We start from the raw sequence: 19,002 nt of genomic DNA on the forward strand, positions 1-19,002 counted from the left end.
TTCATAAATTGTGCTTAAGTATACTATTTTTTCTCTTGGGTATGCTTGACCAAACAATAAATAATTGAACAAACTAATATATAGTTAATTAAGCCAAAATATTTTTAACAAACCAAAATTTGCTGATGCAAACTAATATATGCCTGGTTAGTGTATTAAGAAAATAATAACAACAATGTGTCATTAAATCATAAACATAACCAGTAAACTGATCCATATTCACAAAAAAAGAAATAAAATCTCCCCACAGTTTCCTATAATTCTTGCCTCCATTGTTTTCTCCTCTCAGGCGAGCTCAGACTGCAGATGTTGCAGTGTGTCCGTCAGTTCAGATAAGAAAACACTTTCTCTCTCTCTTCTTCACCAGGGACGGGTCCAGGACCACCCGGACGGCCTCTTCAAACACCGTCTTAAGCCCCATCTGTGTTACAGCTGAGCACTCCAGGTACTTCACGGCTCCTATTTCTTCAGCCATAGCCCGGCCTTCATGGCAGGTGATGGGGATTTGTTTCTTCTTTTTCAGCTTTTCGATGTGTCCTTGTCGTCTCTCAGATCAAGTTTAGTCCCGACTAGAATGATCTGAGCGTTGGAGCAATGATGTCTGACTTCTGGATACCACTTTTCACGGACGCTCCTAAACGAGTCCGGGTCCACAAGAGAGAAACAGATCAAGAACACATCCGTCTGAGGGTAGGAAAGTGGTCAAAGCCTGTCGTAATCCTCCTGTGACGCTGTATCAACCAGTCCCAGGGTCACTGGATTCCCATCGACCATCACAGTGACAGCATGACCATCAAACACAGTGGGGACGTACTCACTGGGAAAAGCAGTGGAGGTGTATTTGATCAGAAGCTTTGTTTTTTCCGCAGCCGTGTCCCCGACGATCACGCATTTTACGGTCTGCATCTGTGTAGCACGCTATTGTGTTAGCACTCAGCTTTATATGCGAATGAATCTATAAACCCTGCTCTGATCAGGATAACCTTCACAATTCAACAACACAGCGAGTCCACTCAAAAAATAAAAGAAGTGCAGAGTCGATAAAACTCAAAAGAAAAAAATTATTTTTGCTCAAATTTGCCTGAGTAAAGTTAGCTTGCCAACTGCATGTGAACGCATGTTCCAGTTAAATGTTCACTGTTAAACATCCACTCCCTGAGATCAGAGGGCTCACAGAGGGACTGTGTATTACACAATGTTCATCTTTCAGCATTGACCTTGTGTTTCCATAGATGTTGTTTTATAACATTATAGTGTAATTTCAGTAAATCAGTACCCAGACAGCAAACAATGATCGAAATAATGTTGAATCAATGTTAATGTGTCAACGTTAACCTCACTGAATCAATATCACTTTTGCTCCCGCAATTAATGTTGAAAAAATTTTGAAATTTCAACAAAAAATCAATGGAAATGGCATTGAATCAATGTTTGCACTCTCAGAAAATGAAACACAACTACAACTGACTTAAAGCCACACAGTCTGAAATAAACTGAAGATAAAAGAAGACAATAAATCTCTCAAGATCTCAGCAGAAGTTCTTTTTGAGAATTAACAGATTTAGATGTTGATGTTTTATTGAAAATGTTTAGTCATCATTTTGGTGGTCAGTGTTTCCTTTAGTTGGGCAGTTTGACTCTTGGCTGTTCATGTGAGTTTGTGCTCTTTGTAACAGTGTTCACTAAAACAGAATTTGTTGCAAAGAAACCAGAAACAAAATGATCGAGCCATATAGTCTCATTCTGCCTCATAAAGCAGAGTTTACTAATCTTGTTCCTGACCAAAAGTGGTTATTTGTTATTAAAATATTATATTCACCAATAATACTTTCTTGCCACAGATCGTTCTGATTTTTAAAAAAAAAAAATACATCATGGGACAAAAATATTCAACTTACGGAATGAACGCGGCACCAGTTTCGTTTTTTTCCGTAAGTAGAATAGGGAAGGCGTAGGACATTCAGCGTAAGCGTTATGAAGAATGCGGAAGCGGAAAGTATGTTCAAGGCGATATTTTGTTTATAAAGCATAAGCGGTTGTATTTTTTTCGAAAATGACCGATCGTTTCGCTAATGTTTTCTTGTGTAAAACAAGGACACATCTCTGTTTATAATTCACTGCAATATATGTTACTGGAATGAATCAGACATGATGCAGAATTTGTCAATATTTTATGTAGTTTATTTATTTTTCTTTTTTTTGCACTGAGTAATTCCAAAATACAAGAATTTATATACACACCATCCACTGATACAGATACAATTCAATTGATTTTATAGCATTTAATTTTACAGTTTTTTTACAATCTCTAGGATACATTTCTCAATACTTAGTTCACTTTTTCAAAACTCTTCACACAGTTCTCCAAACCAACTTTCATCTTGGCACAGAGGTTAACTTCACATTCAAAATACACTAAATCTACCAAAACACTTTATTCATGTCTCAAATCAACTCATTCTTCCAGAACACAAAGGTTTTCACCCAGCAAACACACTTTGTCACTCATAAAACACTGACCTAAAAACACTAACATCAGTTAGCATTATACAATGTTTTCTTTTTTAAGATTTCTTTATAAAACAAGAATGACACTCTCTATTGTTTATAATTCACTGCAGTACATGTTACATGGTCCATGTTTACATTACGGAACAAAATTATTCCTAAGTTTCCCCTTTTGAATGGATGGTAATGAAAGTGAAAAACGAACCCTAGTGAAAAAAAAAGTATACTTTATTGTATTTTAAATATATTCCCTTTTTCTATAGTACACTGCAAATATACTAACAAAAAATGTACTATCATTAAATATATAAAAAGAATATTAGTATCATATTTTCACAATGCAACTTTTAACACACTTTAAAATAATTGTACTTAAGTATATTTTCTAAAAAAATATATTTTAGAAAAATATACTTGAAGTGTAAGTTCAGTTTATTTTTTAAAAGTGTATTTATTTGCACTTTATAAAAATATATTTGAGGTATATTTTAACAGTGTGCTGAAAATGATCATTGTAACAATGCACTGAAAGTATATTTAAAAAATACATTATTTAATATCCTGAAGTTGTAGTGTATCTAATGTTAAATTTGAGTATATTTTTTAAGTTTACTTCTTCATCCTTGGAATTCATTATATTACTTGTGCTATTTATTTCAGTATGAATGCATTAAAAGCCCATTTAGTATATGCAGTGTAGCCTATACAATTTCCAAATATGTGTAAGTGTTTATTAAGTTTACACTGGCAGAATCATTTTACAATCGTACACACAAATCTATATTAAACAACACACCAGCAGCACAAGTAATGCGAAAAAATATGTCGAGTGGTTAAACTTGTCGGAATTCAAATGTCTCTTCAACTTGGTCTGTGACCAATCAGATGTTGTTGCTCACTGCCTTCAGCCAATCAGAGCTGCTGACGTCACGGTCGTCGTCTTATGCTGCGTTCACGTCACCTCGTATTTACCGGAATCTTGAAATGACAACACGTGACGTTATATTCGGAGCTGTTCACGTCCTTTTGGTCCTTGAACTGGGAATTATGCGTTTCCATGGCAGCACTGTCGACACCTAAATGAATCTACCGCGGTCAGGTGGTACAGCGCGGCCACGTGGTATATCTGGGAGCTTTCAGAAAACTCCCAGGTTACAAGCTGTAATTACGAGCTCTACGAGGACGTGAACGCTTTTTACAAGCTAGAATCTCGTAACTACAGGAATTACGAGGCCACGTGAACGCACCTTGAATCCCCTCACTCAGTCACTCAGGGGAAGTATAATGTCGCAATGTATAATTTATTTAATAAAACACTGAAAGCGCAATACATCGCTCAATCTTGGGGATTCTGACCAGTTCAATCAAGTGACATCGCAGACTGACCGTGATGGCGACGACAACCGGCTAATCTAATGGCCTACGCGATCCTGAAAGAACCGGAGAAAAGTGCTGCTATTGGGAGGTGAGTTGTAGTCTACCAGTTAACAAACTTTATTTTATTTTCTTTAACAAACGGATAGCGATATTTCGGCTTTATATCTCCTTTTTGAGTTTTTGTGTGGTGGTTTATGGCACATGTTTGTATGCAGCACCAAAACATTCATATATGATTGGTCAAATCGGCCCGTATTCTGTACGATATTAATTCATAAAGTGTTTTATGCTTGACTATGTACCGAAAACAATATCGACATGCCATTCTGATTCCCTGCTGCTAATCCTCATTTACTGTTCAAAAATAGTATTGATTCAATGTAGGATTCAGACAGACTATTGTAAACGTGAATAAAGAGTTGAACATGCTGTCTTATATCTTTGGTATATTCTGTCAACAGATGCTGTTCTTCACGAGTCTCTGCGGTCATCATTGTGCCATCAGACACAATGAGAAGCTCATCAGAAAATGGAATATAATGTGTAATTTGTATTTGTGTATAGAGGGTCACCATGGTCCAATATTTTTTTTTTCTTTAATGAAAAACATGGTAAGTTTTGCTGAATCTAAGTTTAAATAAAAACTATTGGATTTGTCAATGAAATATGTCTCTTCATTAGTGATGGTGTTACATTTTATTTAATTTAGTGGCCTTGAAAACAAATGCATTCAACTTTGGGAAAATGTGTTAAACTGTATTTAAATAGTAGCACAACTGTATTGTGTGAGATTATGTAATTCAAAGTACAGTAGTCAACATTTGAAGTGGATCAAAAAAGTTAGGACAACTTTGATTAAAGGTTTTGATCCGCTTCAAATGTTGACTATATTATACAAAGTATAAGTAATAACAAAGTGTATTGTTATTGACTGCAAAGTGTGTAATGTTTAATATTTGGAATAAGCCAAAGGTACTGAGCATACAGTATATACTATTACCTGTAAAATAATATATTCAGTGTATATTGCTTGTGTTTTCTGAAGACACTCGTAATTATTTTGTAATGTACTTAAATCACAAATAAAGTGTACTTATAACAAAAGTGTACTCAGAAATAAAATATACTTATAACACAAATAAAAGTATACTTATAACAGAAATAAAGTATACTTATAATACAACATATATTATAACAAAAAATATACTTTTAACACAAAGTATACTTATAACACAAATTAAGTACACTTTAATATCACTAATCAAGCATGTAATTAGTCCCTACACAGACATATACTTAAAGTGTACTAAGTATACTTGAAGTTGTTCCAATTTAGCACACATAAGTATACTAAATATACTTAAAGTTGTATTTTAATACTACTTAATTTCAACTTAAATATACTTAGTACAAAATTAGTTGTTTCAAAATAGCACTTTAAATGAACTAATCATTAACACACTTGAAATGTACTAATAATTAGTCTTGCTGCAAGTATACTTAGTATACTTTTTTTTTCACTAGGGAATGCTTGAGTAGTTGTTCAGTTTCATCTAATTGTTTTGATAGTATTTGATTTTTTAGATTCAGCATATATTTCATAACTATATTACTGTAGAAATGCAGCATATTTCTGTCTTATTCAGTTTTGTATTATGTTATTGTTTTGAACATAAGTTTAACAGTTTTGAAAACAGAATGTAAGCATGTGCAAATTGGCCTGTACGTACAGTTTTGGCAGTTGTTGTGTCTGAGTGAGAAAAGAATTCATGAAATTTGAGAGATGTAGTTATTGAATGCATTTTGTGCCAAAGCAATGATAATTGATCCTCAGTTTAGCCCACATAGACTTCTGTTGTGCTCACTTTGTGAAGAGTTTTTCAAAAGTAACCTAAGTATTGAGAAATGTGTCCTAGCGTCTGTAAAAAACTGTAATAGTGGACTAATCCTTTAAGGTACAAAACTGGTCTCTTAAGGTACAAATCACAAGGGTACAAATTTGTACCTTTGTACCATTGTACCCCTAATGGTACAATAATGTACTTTTTTTCTGAGAGTGAAGAGGGTAACAAGCTCCACTTTAATTTACGGCCCGCAATGTCATACTTACCCTGTAACTACATGAAACAAAAGCATTTTCCCCATGTTCTTTCTACTTGCCTTGAAACAACTTTATCAGTGCATTTTCTCGCTAAATTGCTCCCAAACGTAAGATTGTTGTCTATCAAGACAGTATAAGTACCCCTTAGTTATAAAATATTTACAGTATAAATAATTTTTTATTTTCCTGGTTGTTACCCCTTTATTCCCAATTCTTTACATATTGTTCCCCTATACTTACACGTACTTACTGTATAGTCAGAGCCGGCCCTCCCTATAAGCGAACTAAGCGGCTGCTTAGGGCCCCGCCACCACCAGGGGGCCCCCAAGAGCAAATTAAATGACAGCTTGATTTTGACATTGCGCAATCTATCAGTTGCAGTTCTGGCGCATCCGGCTCAATAAAACTTGACGTTCATTTGCATCACATGTTACACTCACTCACAGGACACTGCACTTATTCACAATCACAAAAGTTCATTATTTGCATGTGCTTTAAAGCATTGACAGTTAAACATTTAATTCGTGTGCTGTTCTTAACCAGAAGCACGCGTGCACACTAACAGCCTCAGAATAGTGTTCTGTACTTTATCTGTACTTTATCTTTTGCATCTGTACTAATACTGTCAAATACACACAAAGTTTAAATAAACAGAGTTGGTTATGTCTAAAGTGAAAGTAATCAGTTGGGAGAAAATCGGATGCATTTTAGATGCGTGCCGGTCTTAAAGAAACAGAAGCCGCCCACGCGCCCTTCAAATGCCTTGTCCAAATACCCACACTTGCGGTCTTGTCCACTTGAGAGCTCGCGCACGTGACAGGGAGTAAGTGCGCAAGACTGTCCCATGTCTTAAAAATGCCCAAGTGCAGTGCTCTTAGTGCACACTAAACCCACACTACCTTGAATACTGCTTCATGCATTATGTTTGGAACCTCACATGCCCCAAAATCGTGAGGTGTCAAGGAAAACATACGACTGCAAGTTAAATTAATTATATGATACATATAATTTGGTAGTAAAATATAAAGTGTTGCATTTTATTGATGCAAAGATGAGTGGGTTATGTGTATTTTGTACATCATTTGCAACTGCTTTTTATTCACTAAGCAGGATCGGAGAAGAAAAATAGTGGAGAAGTCTTCTCCATCCCAAAAACGATGGAGAAGACATGCTTCTGAGTAACAGTAAACATGCTGCCCTTGTCCTTAAAGGGATAGTTCACCCAAAATGAAAATTCTGTCATCATTATTTTTACTCACTCTCATATTGTTCCAAACCTGTATTAATTTCTTTCTTCTGCTGAAATGGACTTGTGAAAACGACTTTCCTCTTGCACATCGTCCCTATAGCCACGCCCTGCTCAAACCAGCAGGGGTTCATCCAAGGAGCCAGGGTTGCAACGCATGCCTGCACAACACACAACTACATCCGACTTCAGCCATTAAACATTATTACACTTATTATTAACCAGTTTATTTCTGTCATACATCAACAAAGGGTCTTATTGAGAATTAACAGATGTTTAGATGTTAATGTTTTAATGAAAGTTTAGTTTCAGGTCAATTTCGCATGTCAACGCATGTTTCAGTTAAATGTTCACTGTTAAACAAACATCCACTTCCTGAGATCAGAAGCTTCACAGAGGGACTGTATATTACACAATGTTCACCTTTCAACATTGACCTTGTGTTTCCATAGAAGTTGTTTTATAACAATATAATGTAATTTCAGTAAATCAGTACCCAGACAGCAAACAATGATCGAAATAATGTTGAATCAATGTTAATGTGTCAACGTTAACCTCACTGAATCAATATCACTTTTGCTCCTGCAATTAATGTTGAAAAAATGCTGAAATTTCAACAAAAATGGCATTGAATCAATGTTTGCACTCTCAGAAAATGAAACACAACTACAACTGACTTAAAGCAACACAGCCTGAAATCAACTGAAGATAAAAGAAGACAATAAATCTCTCAAGATCTCAGCAGAAGTTCTTTTGAGAATTAACAGGTTTAGATGTTGATGTTTTATTGAAAGTGTTTGGTCACCATTTTGGTGGTCAGTGTTTCCTTTAGTCGGGTAGTTTGTCTCTTGGCTGTTCATGTGAGTTTGTGCTCTTTGTAACAATTGATCCAGAATCATTTCTCGACTTGTGATGCATTGATGTATTGTCCCAGCCCTAATTGCCAACAATTATAACTGCTGTTGGAGGTGGAACTGTGTTATTTTGAGACACCATGAAATATGAACTAAAATAAGCTTTTAAAAAAATGCCTTTAGTTACCACTTGTAGTACATTTGAACCCATAGTGTACTACAATTTGTAGTACACTGTGGGTTGAAGTGTACTAGAAATGGTACAAAAACGGTTCATAGTCAAGCATAAACACTTTATGAATTAATATCGTACAGAATACAGGCAGATTTGACCAATCATACAAACATGTGCCGTAAACCACCACACACAAACTCAAAAAGGAGATATTAAGCCGAAATATCGCTCTCCGTTTGTTAAAGCAAAAAAAAAAAAAAAAAAAAAAAAAAAAAAAAGTTTAACTGGTAGACTACAACTTACCTCTAAATAGTAGCGATTTTCTCCGTTTTTTTAGGCCATTAAATTCCTAGCCGGTTGTCGTCGCCATCTGTCAGTCTGTGATTGAACTGGTCAGAATTCCCAAGACTGAGCGATGTATTGCGCTTTCAGTGTTTTATTAAATAAATTATACATTACGACATTATACTTCACCTGAGTGACTGAACGAGGGGATTCAGACGAAGACCGTGACGTCAGAAGCTCTGATTGGCTGAAGGCAGTGAGCAACAAAATCTGATTGGTCACAGACCAAGTTAAAGAGACATTTGAATTCCGATAAGTTTAACCACTCAACATATTTTTTTCACATGTAACGTTACTTGTGCTGCTGGTGTGTTGTTCAATATAGATTTGTGTGTACGATTGTAAAATGATTCTGCCAGTGTAAACTTAATAAACAACGATGAAGAAGTAAACTTAAAAAATATACTCAAATTTAACTTTAGATACACTACAACTTCAGGATATTAAATAATGTATTTTTTAAATATACTTTCAGTGCATTGTTACAATGATCATTTTCAGCACACTGTTAAAATATACCTCAAATATATTTTTATAAAGTGCAAATAAATACACTTTTAAAAAATAAACTGAACTTACACTTCAAGTATATTTTCCTAAAATATATTTTTTAGAAAATATACTAAAATACAATTATTTTAAAGTGTGTTAAATGTTATATCGTGAAAATATGATACTAATATACTTTTTATATATTTAAAGATAGTACATTTTTGTTAGTATATTTGCAGTGTACTATAGAAAAAGGGAATATATTTAAAACACAATAAAGTATACTTTTTTTCACTAGGGTAAGTACTGCCTGATCACTGATTGGTCCCTGATTTACCAATCATATTGTCAGTATGACCCATAACTTACAGTTTTTTACAGACGCTAGGACACATTTCACAACTCACAACACAACTCTAGCTCATAAGAACTGTATGGTTAAAATATGACAAAAATGTTTTGCTGCTTAAGCCCTAATGTCCATTGTAGTGGATATGAGAAAAATCTAATAAAAAAATGAGTTTCTACAAATCTTTTTTTTAGACTCATTTATACATTAAAGAAGAGCAAATATCAAGTGGATAATGTTTTTTTTTTTTTTTTTGCTCAGTGGAACATAATTAGGGTCTGAGGGGGTTTAGAATCGTTTGCACATTAATTGGACTGGTATTTTTGTCATTCACCGCAATGTAAATTTTGCAATTTGCAGTTTGAAAACCCCGGCTTTAGAATGTTTTCTTGCCAAAACATAAATCATTAAATTTTCAGATTTCATGCAGCCATTATAAAGATTATATGTGAATTATCTGTGTGGTTTAGAAATACAGGCTTCATGTAAAAAAAAAAAAAAAAAAAAAAAACTGGGGAATTATTTTCCAGAGTGGATAGTATTATTTTGTATTATACAGGATTATACTATATTTTTCTTTCTGCTGTATTGCCTAAAATATATGTCTCGGTTCAAGAATCAATGTTCAAAATAAAAATGCATAATTACATTTGTGTTGGATACACAGATATGAAATTGTGTGGGATGGTAGAACTATTACTTGCTAATCAAGTTTAACCACAAAAAATATGCATAGGTGTTTCCTTTGATGTCGCCACCCTATAAATCTTTAGATCCACCCCTGGATAGATAAACTGAAACCTGTAAGTGGTCCTTCAGTCATCCGCAGCTGCACTTCTGTGAGTGGTGCTCAGCCTTGAACACAACACACATTTTGGGATCTGCAGGAAAACAAAATCTGTCGAAATGGCTCTGCATCAGCAACCGCAGTTTTTCAAGCCAGTAAGTTACCGATTACATTGAATTGACGATTGATATATTCATGATTTGGACATCTTTTTTTTTTAAATATATTAAATACAATGATCTTTTTAATGGATTATTCAAAGTGTATTTGACCTAATTAACATGTTAACATGCTGTACAAAGTTCTGTATTATATAAATTATCTTGATTTACTTTGACCCACAATCAGATGTTGCCATATAAAAGCATCATCCATGGTGGACTTCAGCCTGGCAAAGCCATCATCGCCCAAGGAATCATCGATTCCCAAGCGAATAGGTTTGACATTGTCGATTCTCTTCAAGATAATAAATCTGCTGTTTTAAAATGGTTCTAAATATTCACTAATCCTGTTATTAGTCATAATCTACCTGATCCTTGAAACCGTGAGATTTTTTCAAAAAGTATAATTCACTTTGCTTTTATTTCTCCAACAGTATTGAGTTTAATCTGCATCACAAATTTGGAATTGCATTTCACTACAAGCCTCGTTTTGATCAGAATGTGGTTGTTCGCAACACTTTTGGACATGGGAAATGGGATGATGTGGAGGAGAGATCTGGACCCATGCCGTTTAAAAGAGGGCAAATGTTTCTGGTAAACATACAGCTTTATAATTGTGTTTATTCACTTTCTGTTTAAATGGACAGTTTGGATAAGACTGTAAATATGCTGGACAATGACTATACAGTAGAGGTTGGGGAAATCTGTTTTTAAAGTTCATGAAATTGTTTTCATATCTTTCTCATTGTGCTTGTTCATTTCAGGTGACAATTTTATGCAGTTGTGATCATTACAAGGTGTTTTTCAATGGTGAAGAAACTCACACTTACAAACATCGCTTCACTAATCTGGGGGAGATTGATGTTTTGGAAGTTAGTGGAGATATGGAGCTGACCTTTGCGCAGCCCTAACAGGGAACTCATCCAGATCTAATAAAAATAGATGTATATCTAAGTAAACTTACATGCAAAAGATACTCAAGAAGAAAAAAACATATTTATATGTATCAATCTGCACATTATCATTTAAGAACGTTTCACTTGTCTGCATCTTGATCTGATACCCATGCGACGGTAATCAATAAAAATTAATAAACAGATATGGATGTGTCCATCTTATTTGTGTTTTTGTGCAAATCTAGTAAAGTATGCCTACAAACAGAATTTGATTTATTGCACAAGGAAATTATTACCAGTGAAAAATCGCACATTACTTAAGTATGAAGTATTTTCTTAGAGCATTTGGACTGGAATGCTCCTGACCACTAGAGGGCAGTGTATACTTGGAAATGGCATTAATCAAATACCTTATACAATCTCTGAACTAATTCTAATGAGCATGGTTTGGAAATGAGTGTGTTCAGGATGAGCAGATTGATGATGGATACTGTATGCTGTCAGAAGTTCAGAAATTAACCCATTTTTTTTTTGTTTTTGTTTTTTGTTTAGTAAATTTGACTGTTAGATTTTACAGTAAACTTTCTTCAGCCACAGTCTTAGATGAAATCAACTGAAGATAAAAGACATTAAATCTCTGAAGATCTGATTAAACATCTCCACAAACAGCATTACCAGCTTCACTTATTACTAACCAGACTGACTTTATTTCTGTCACACGTCTACAGAAACTCTTACTGAGAATTAACAGAGGTTTAGATGTTGATGTCTTATTGAAAATGTTTAGTTCGAGGTCACCGTCATTGAGATCAGTGTTAGTTGAGCTCTTGACCCTTGACTTTTGTTGAGTTGCTTCTTTAAGCCTCATGAAACCTCATGAAACATTGACGTTTTTATCCAAGTGGTTCACAAAAGGGTTAATTTCTCAAGGCTTAATTTGCTCACAATACCACCTGGTGGCCAAAGAGTGTAATACAAGCAGATACATTAGACCTGATGTGATCTGTGATACACTGTATTTTGTGCCAGTTAAGAAAAAAATCAATTTCCACATAGCCAAATCTATTTATATGAATATAATGTGTATTTTCTGGTGGTATATAATGATTGTAATAAACGTATTGGCTTGAAATGAACAGGGCCATCAAATGTGTGTAAATCAATTATTTGGTCATAATAGGCAGGAGGGGCAATATTATCATTCTAAAACCACACATTTTGAGAGGATCTCATATATCTGTCAATACAAATAACCCAGATAGTTGCTGTAAATTGCATTTGAACGTTGTATCTGAACCAGAGAGACTGCATCGAATGGTGAAAAACGAAAAGAGAGAGGGAGAGTAAAGGCAAGGAAAAAAGCCTCATAAAGCCGCTGACAAAGATGAAGAACAAAGATGATGAAGTACACATTTGTGGTACTGACAATCAAACTATATAGTGCAAGGTGCTGGTGGCGCATGATCAGGGACTCCAGTATGTGAGCATGAACTAGAAACAACTATAGGTGTGACACGAACAAGACTTTATTAACTAAACACTTACATTATTCTAACATACAAACACATACATGTAATTTAGCGATGGATAGAGAGCTGAAGCAGAATAGCATGTAATAACATCAGTGTGATGATAATAAGCCCAGAGTTTCTTTAGGCTGAACTAAAATGAATTTGTCATGATGTGGTAAATGACCGTGGTGTAATCCGAGTCAATCTCCTCGTTGCTGAAGGCAAGAGCAGCATCACTGAGAGACTCTTCATGCTTCTGGAAACTGACAGCAGTGCACAGGAGCCCATCAGAGGGGATTGTGGGTAATTGTGCTGGAGTCGATGAACCGATGCCTGTGTGAACAAGAGCAGTGAAAGTGTGAGGTTAATCTGTGTGTGTATTTCTGAACAGCAGAGGGAGACAAACTCAGATTTATTAAAATGCTTGAGTGTCTCACCGTGTTTACGGTTGTATTTTATTTTGAGCAACACGAGCACTAAACACACAGCCAGCAGGATCAAACCCACAGAAACAGCAACTATCATAGAAGAGCCTGAAATCAAAGAGAGACTGTGACACATTCAAGCATCAATACACACGCTGTACATCTGACCACAGCGTGCTGCTTTAAAGAGACAGTACATCCAAAAATGATCACACTGAAAGAAAACTTCTGTAGAAAGTTGGGCTGCACGATTATATATTTTATACTTATTTTATCAGGATTATACTTTCTGCTTCTCTTATAGTAATTGTTGTGATTTTGGCCCATTGGTTAAACTTTATAAGACATTTCAGTTGTATTGCATTGGTAACAAGCCTTCACAACCTCTCATGCGTGCGGTTGCCAGACGTCAAGAGTTTAAATCCCCCAAACATGTTCTCTTAAAAAGGATACATGTAATGTCTGAGTTTCACTTTATCTTTGCAATCTGGCAACCATGTGCACATGCTCTCTACACTGGGAAAACACCGCTGATGATCTGAAAACCTTGATAAATGTGAGTTTATCGATCTCCATTGAGATATTCTGCTCAAATGAAGGTGTTGTTCAGTCCGTCTGTTCCTTCACGAGTTTTACTGTGACTGAATCTGCCATCAAACCTTCGGTTATGAACTGTAATAAATCCAAACATTGATCTCAACTTATTTGTTTCTGACTGTAGTTGCTGAATAAATGCACTTAAACAGCCTCTGTGTGACTATAGAGAGAAAAACATTAACATCATTTGAAATCACTATTAGGAATTTCACTGTTTTTGGTTTTGAGAGAAACTCATTATGGTTTTACCAGTTTACAGAGCGTGTTAATGTATATGATATAATAAATCTGATGATTTTCACTTACTTGAAAGTGCAATAATTGTGAATAAATGTAAAAAGAAATTTCTCAAATTACAACAATCAAGACAAATTATTGCAATTATATTTTTTAAGCAAAAAACAATTGTTATCATCAGATTAATTAATATTTTACCTCCAATCACATGTAGATGAACTTCAGTGAAAATGAACGACCCAGAACTCTCCTCTGCGCACCAGTATTTCCCAGAATCCTCTTCTGTCAGGTTGTTGATGTTCACAGTAAAGACTCCAGCTGAGGTTTCATCAGTCACAGAGAATCGGCCATTTCTTCTCTTATTCGATGAAACACGAACTCCGTCTCGCACACAGATGTTCGGCTGATCTCCTCTGCAGAAAAACCTCGTGTGATTCCTGATGAACTTACAGCTGATGGACACTGATCCTCCGACAGACGCTTCACGAGTGACCGCTGAAGAGAGAAAATATGAGTATGAGAACAGAATGATCAGAAACATTGAGATTTTCTCCAGAAACCCCCTCACCATCTTTCATGACGATCATGAGTTCAGTGTGAAGATTAAACTCATCTCTCACTGCACACCAGTATATCCCAGCATCCTCTGCTCTCAGCTCACTCAAGGTCACAGTGAAGAGATTGAGTTCACGATCATCCTTTGCTGAAATCTTTTTATTAGCTTCATCTGATCGAATGATATTTTGAGCACCTTCAGTGAAACACTTTCCTTTGCAAAGTTGCTTTACTTCTCTTGAATGTTTTTCATTATAAGGGCATTTGATCTCTGATGAATCTCCTTCACGTCCGACCACTGGAGGCACTAATAGTCAAAGAGAATGAAAGTGTTTATATCCTGCAATGAATGCACATGTTATGTGGTTTATGGTGACTGTACGTACTGGTCACAGTGAGGTGATGTTGATTGGTGAGAGAGACAGAAGTCAGATGTGTGTCTCTGGTTTCTGCTCCACACCAGTAAACTCCAGCATCTCTCTCGCTCACATTACTGATGATCGCTGTAAAAACTCCTGCTGTACTGACAGAAAACTCAAAGCGTTTCTGCTCTGATGAACTGATGCTCTCACATATCTTCTGCTCGTTCTCTCTGCAGATGTGTTTGAAGGTCTCGCCGTGTTCCTCAGGGAAATCGCAGGTGAGATTCACACTTTCACCAATAACAGCAGATGCTTTACTTGATGCACGAAAATGATCAACTATACACAAAAACAATGAAAAATAGTTATAATAAAAAATTATACTGTTATAAAGTGTGTATTTAAAAAAAATCTCCCGACAGAATCTCTTTACCTTGATTTACTGTCAGTGTGACGTCAGTGAACAGATCATCATCAGTGATATTCACTCCACACCTGTACGTCCCTCCATCATCTGGGGTTAAATCACTGATAAAAACCTTCAGAAGTCCTTCACTGGAATCATCATACATGTGAACTTTACCATGATGGACCCATTGATTCTGTTCATCAACAATAATCTTCTGTGATGAATCTTTCTGGATGAACTTCTTGTTTCTTCTGAACTCTTGTGGAAATTTACACGTGATGAAGACTGATTTACTGGAGTAGGCCTGAACCTGGACAGACGTGATTCCACCTGCTAAATGAGAATTATTTCTTGATTTATTAAATTATTAAAAGTCATGATGGATTTACATTTCTTATTTAGAGCTGTAAGGAATTTTTCATTAAAAATAAACTAAACTCACTATATATTCAGCTGAATCTCTTTAATGAAGGATATGTTTGTAATTGATGGATCTGATCCGTATCTCTCCACTCCACATAAATAAACTCCTCCGTCGTCTGCAGAAATGTCTCTAATGGTCACAGTAAAATGATCTTGATGACTGTCAGACAGAATGATCTTCTCCTCAGATGATTGTGATGATTGTGAGCTGTTCAGCACATGGACAGGACCCTCTTTCAGTCTGTAGAAGACTTTGGTGTGTGATTTAAACTTATCATCATATTCACAGTGGAATGAGATTGTTTCTTTAACAAACTCGTCCAGGATAAGAGACGTCCCACAACCAGACTCTGAAAATGATTTCAACAAAACCTTGTGACATGCACTGAAATATAAAACATCATTAGTATTATTGAAGGTGCACTAGGGAACTTCGGCCTCCGATTTTTTTTAGGTTTCAGTACTGTTGTTATTTATAAATTGTTTCAAACAAACAATATATTTCATGTTCACATTTATAAAAACACTGTAAATGTAATGTAAATCGACACTAAACAAAAGAAGGAGAAAGAAGTATGGCGCACTTCTTCTTAGCGTCTGTTTCCATGGTAACTCCTGCACTCTGTTGAGAATGTCTTTGTGTGTTCAGCGTTTACTCCAGCTTTGAACCCTGCATACCTCGAGTTAGCAAGGTTTGGGATAATCAACTGAGAGTTGAAGGTAAATGTGACAGTAAGTTAACCTTGCGTAATCCCTGATCTGTCATTGAAATAAAAAACTTTAAAAAACCCTTTAAAAAGGTGACATGCATGGTAGTATATATAGTGAAAAGAAAAGGGTAAAATGCATGTCTACTTATTGATGATAAAGATATAATCATCATATAATGCCCTGATTCACTGATGTCATCCAGAATCTAATTACAGCAAGTCTATAATTCTACAACGTTTATGTAAAAATATATCCATATCCAAGTTATGAAGTAAAATATCTAGCTTCTGCCAGACCGCCTTCTGTATTCAACTTACAAAGAAAGTGTAATTTTTCCAGCATAATTCAACCCGACAGCTCAAATTATTAATTTTTATTATAAGCTTATGGTTGTGAATCAGGGTAGGGCATGAAAACTGTTTTGAACTTTGATTTACTTACTCAGTAATTCATTTTTGTTCAATTTTATGTACCTTTAATAATATATAAAATAATTGCTGTAGTAAGTTATAAAGTATCACATGTACCTCTGTTCACCTTTAAGTCAACATCACGACTCCATTTCTGATTGTTTCCACATGCATATTTCCCATCATCCTCTCTGCTGAGGTTCCTGATAAACACTGTGAAGAATCTGCTGTTTCCATCATCATACAGAGCGAATCTCCCGTTATAAACCCAACGACGCTGAAGCTCAGAACTGATGCCTGATATACAGCTCCTCCGTCTGCAGAAAAAATTTCCTTTACGCTGTTCCTCAGTCTTTTTCTGGTTTGAAATCATGCACTTGAACATCAAACTCCCTCCAGCGCATCCAAACACTCTGAAACAAAGTACCTGACCTGCCAAACACAAGTTCATTCTGGGTTATTATATATCATCAATCTAGATTATGATATAATATATTATTTGACCCAGACTGACCAGTAAAGAACTGACCTGAGATCAGGCAGAGAGTGATGAAGATGAAGATGATGATGGCAGCCCTCATTCCAGACTGACTTCAGTCTCACAGATATCCAGAGAGAGAGTCGTATCAGATCACACATAAATGTATGCACATCCTCCGTCGATCTTTTTCTCACATCTCTGCTTCCTTATTCTCTATAAATTTTCTTCCTTATTCCGCCCATCTGCACCACTAACAGGGTGGGACGTGTGGTGAAATGTGTGAAAGACATGCAGAGAAAACATATAGAAGCAGATGACACATCACTAAAATGAGTGACACAGAAGTCTGCGGCCATAAACCAACAAATGCAAAGCAAACAAAAACTGATCTGAAACGATGAGTGATGATGATGCTCAAGATTACAAACAGCACAGCATGAAAAACTCAGAGAAAAACTAGATTATGAGAACCGGTAGAAGCCTGTAAAAAAAAATACTTTCTATATTCTTAAGGTCAGCATGGACTGAAAATTCAGCCTGTTTTCTAAAAGCACATTATTGTAAATGATTCACACTAATAATTTAGGACTTGCACAATATAGTTGAGATGAAAAACTAAATGCCAATGAGCAGCAGCATGTCACCATAAACAGTACTCTATAAAGGGTTCACATAAACCCCAGAGGGGAGTAACCCTGGTGTAAAATAGCTCCTACATCACATTACATAACCCCAAGCCCAAACTGAATTACTGGTTCAAAACAAATGATTGGCAGAGCTTCATGAAGCAGTGTTTTGAAAGCGCTCATCACTAGTTTTCTGACTCGAGATGACATGATCGGCACATGTGATCCAGGCACTACAATTTGGGAAATTAAATCTCAGGTGTTTTTGCATCATTGATTCATACTGAATGACGACATGTTGACTATTCCAAGATGGCGTGAACATCGATGTGTCTGTAGTGGTCGAATGTGGCATCAATGTATACATTTCTATGGTTATATCCAGTTTATAACAATGTAAGAGCGGCTCGCCATTTCTAACTTGAACAGGCTTCCAGTCTCATGAGCTTCTAGTTATTTTAGCTTTACAAAAACTCTTTATTCTGCTTGACACTGCAAACTTGTACATGATGATATGGCTTTTTTATTTTTTATTTATGGTTCTTGAATCTGATTGGCTGAGAGGTCTTTCCAGCCATGCAATATTCTACTGGTATCACCGCGGGAGCCGTTTCACCATGTGTATCACTCCGCTTGCTGCGTTTCTCACAGCGAGTGTCATGATAAACAAATGCCATAATTTTGCAAATCACCACCTTTGGAATTATAAGAATGTATCTGCATTCTGAGCGGTTTTGAGATTTGAGTGAAGTTTTTGCATTTCTTTGGACTTTGTAGATACAACTTTTTTATTTTCTAAAAAAGTTCCAAAATGTAGACAACTTTAAAAAAAAACTTCACATAATGTAAATAAGTTCTAAATCATATAATAAGAATATATAAAATAGCTCAATAAAAAACTCCTGAATAACTCATCAGCTTTTGTGATTTTCATGATGAAGGCAGGATGAAGCTGTCTTTGTGT

At 35.6% G+C, this 19,002-nt stretch overlaps 3 protein-coding genes and 1 pseudogene across 3 annotated transcripts; 1 reads left to right on the top strand and 3 right to left on the bottom strand.

The window, feature by feature from the left end:
* Window positions 1–146: 146 nt before the first annotated feature.
* On the bottom strand, window positions 147–1,286 carry LOC125271175 (annotated as a pseudogene).
* A 9,067-nt stretch (window positions 1,287–10,353) lies between these two features.
* On the top strand, window positions 10,354–11,465 carry LOC125271523 (galectin-5-like). The gene is made up of 4 exons (XM_048195560.1): window positions 10,354–10,389; window positions 10,583–10,671; window positions 10,830–10,989; window positions 11,160–11,465. Exons 1-4 carry the CDS (start codon window positions 10,354–10,356, stop codon window positions 11,304–11,306), a joined length of 432 nt encoding a protein of 143 aa, XP_048051517.1. The 3' UTR covers window positions 11,307–11,465.
* Window positions 11,466–12,434: 969 nt separating this feature from the next.
* LOC125271524 (polymeric immunoglobulin receptor-like) lies at window positions 12,435–16,304 on the bottom strand. Its single transcript, XM_048195561.1, has 6 exons — window positions 15,412–16,304; window positions 15,003–15,317; window positions 14,630–14,923; window positions 14,260–14,556; window positions 13,240–13,335; window positions 12,435–13,135 (listed from the first exon to the last, which is right to left on the bottom strand). Exons 1-6 carry the CDS (start codon window positions 15,548–15,550, stop codon window positions 12,954–12,956), a joined length of 1,323 nt encoding a protein of 440 aa, XP_048051518.1. The 5' UTR covers window positions 15,551–16,304; the 3' UTR covers window positions 12,435–12,953.
* A 679-nt stretch (window positions 16,305–16,983) lies between these two features.
* Window positions 16,984–17,587, bottom strand: LOC125271179 (CMRF35-like molecule 6). Its single transcript, XM_048195182.1, has 2 exons — window positions 17,461–17,587; window positions 16,984–17,363 (listed from the first exon to the last, which is right to left on the bottom strand). Exons 1-2 carry the CDS (start codon window positions 17,510–17,512, stop codon window positions 17,029–17,031), a joined length of 387 nt encoding a protein of 128 aa, XP_048051139.1. The 5' UTR covers window positions 17,513–17,587; the 3' UTR covers window positions 16,984–17,028.
* Window positions 17,588–19,002: the final 1,415 nt, after the last annotated feature.

Source organism: Megalobrama amblycephala, linkage group LG7, assembly GCF_018812025.1.
Source record: "Megalobrama amblycephala isolate DHTTF-2021 linkage group LG7, ASM1881202v1, whole genome shotgun sequence".
Classification (NCBI taxonomy): Eukaryota; Metazoa; Chordata; class Actinopteri; order Cypriniformes; family Xenocyprididae; genus Megalobrama; species Megalobrama amblycephala.

Bases quoted from the DNA above. Each gene is read 5' to 3' on its own strand.
- LOC125271179 (XM_048195182.1), bottom strand. From the start codon at position 17,512: ATGAGGGCTGCCATCATCATCTTCATCTTCATCACTCTCTGCCTGATC. The intron at 17,364-17,460 runs GTCAGTTCTTTA...TGTGTTTGGCAG, and splicing joins CACTCTCTGCCTGATCTCAG to GTCAGGTACTTTGTTTCAGA.
- LOC125271523 (XM_048195560.1), top strand. From the start codon at position 10,354: ATGGCTCTGCATCAGCAACCGCAGTTTTTCAAGCCA. The intron at 10,390-10,582 runs GTAAGTTACCGA...ACCCACAATCAG, and splicing joins AACCGCAGTTTTTCAAGCCA to ATGTTGCCATATAAAAGCAT. The intron at 10,672-10,829 runs GTTTGACATTGT...TTTCTCCAACAG, and splicing joins ATCGATTCCCAAGCGAATAG to TATTGAGTTTAATCTGCATC.
- LOC125271524 (XM_048195561.1), bottom strand. From the start codon at position 15,550: ATGTATGATGATTCCAGTGAAGGACTTCTGAAGGTTTTTATCAGTGAT. The intron at 14,557-14,629 runs GTGAGGGGGTTT...TTCTCTCTTCAG, and splicing joins CATGATCGTCATGAAAGATG to CGGTCACTCGTGAAGCGTCT. The intron at 13,136-13,239 runs GTGAGACACTCA...TTGTTCACACAG, and splicing joins AAAATACAACCGTAAACACG to GCATCGGTTCATCGACTCCA.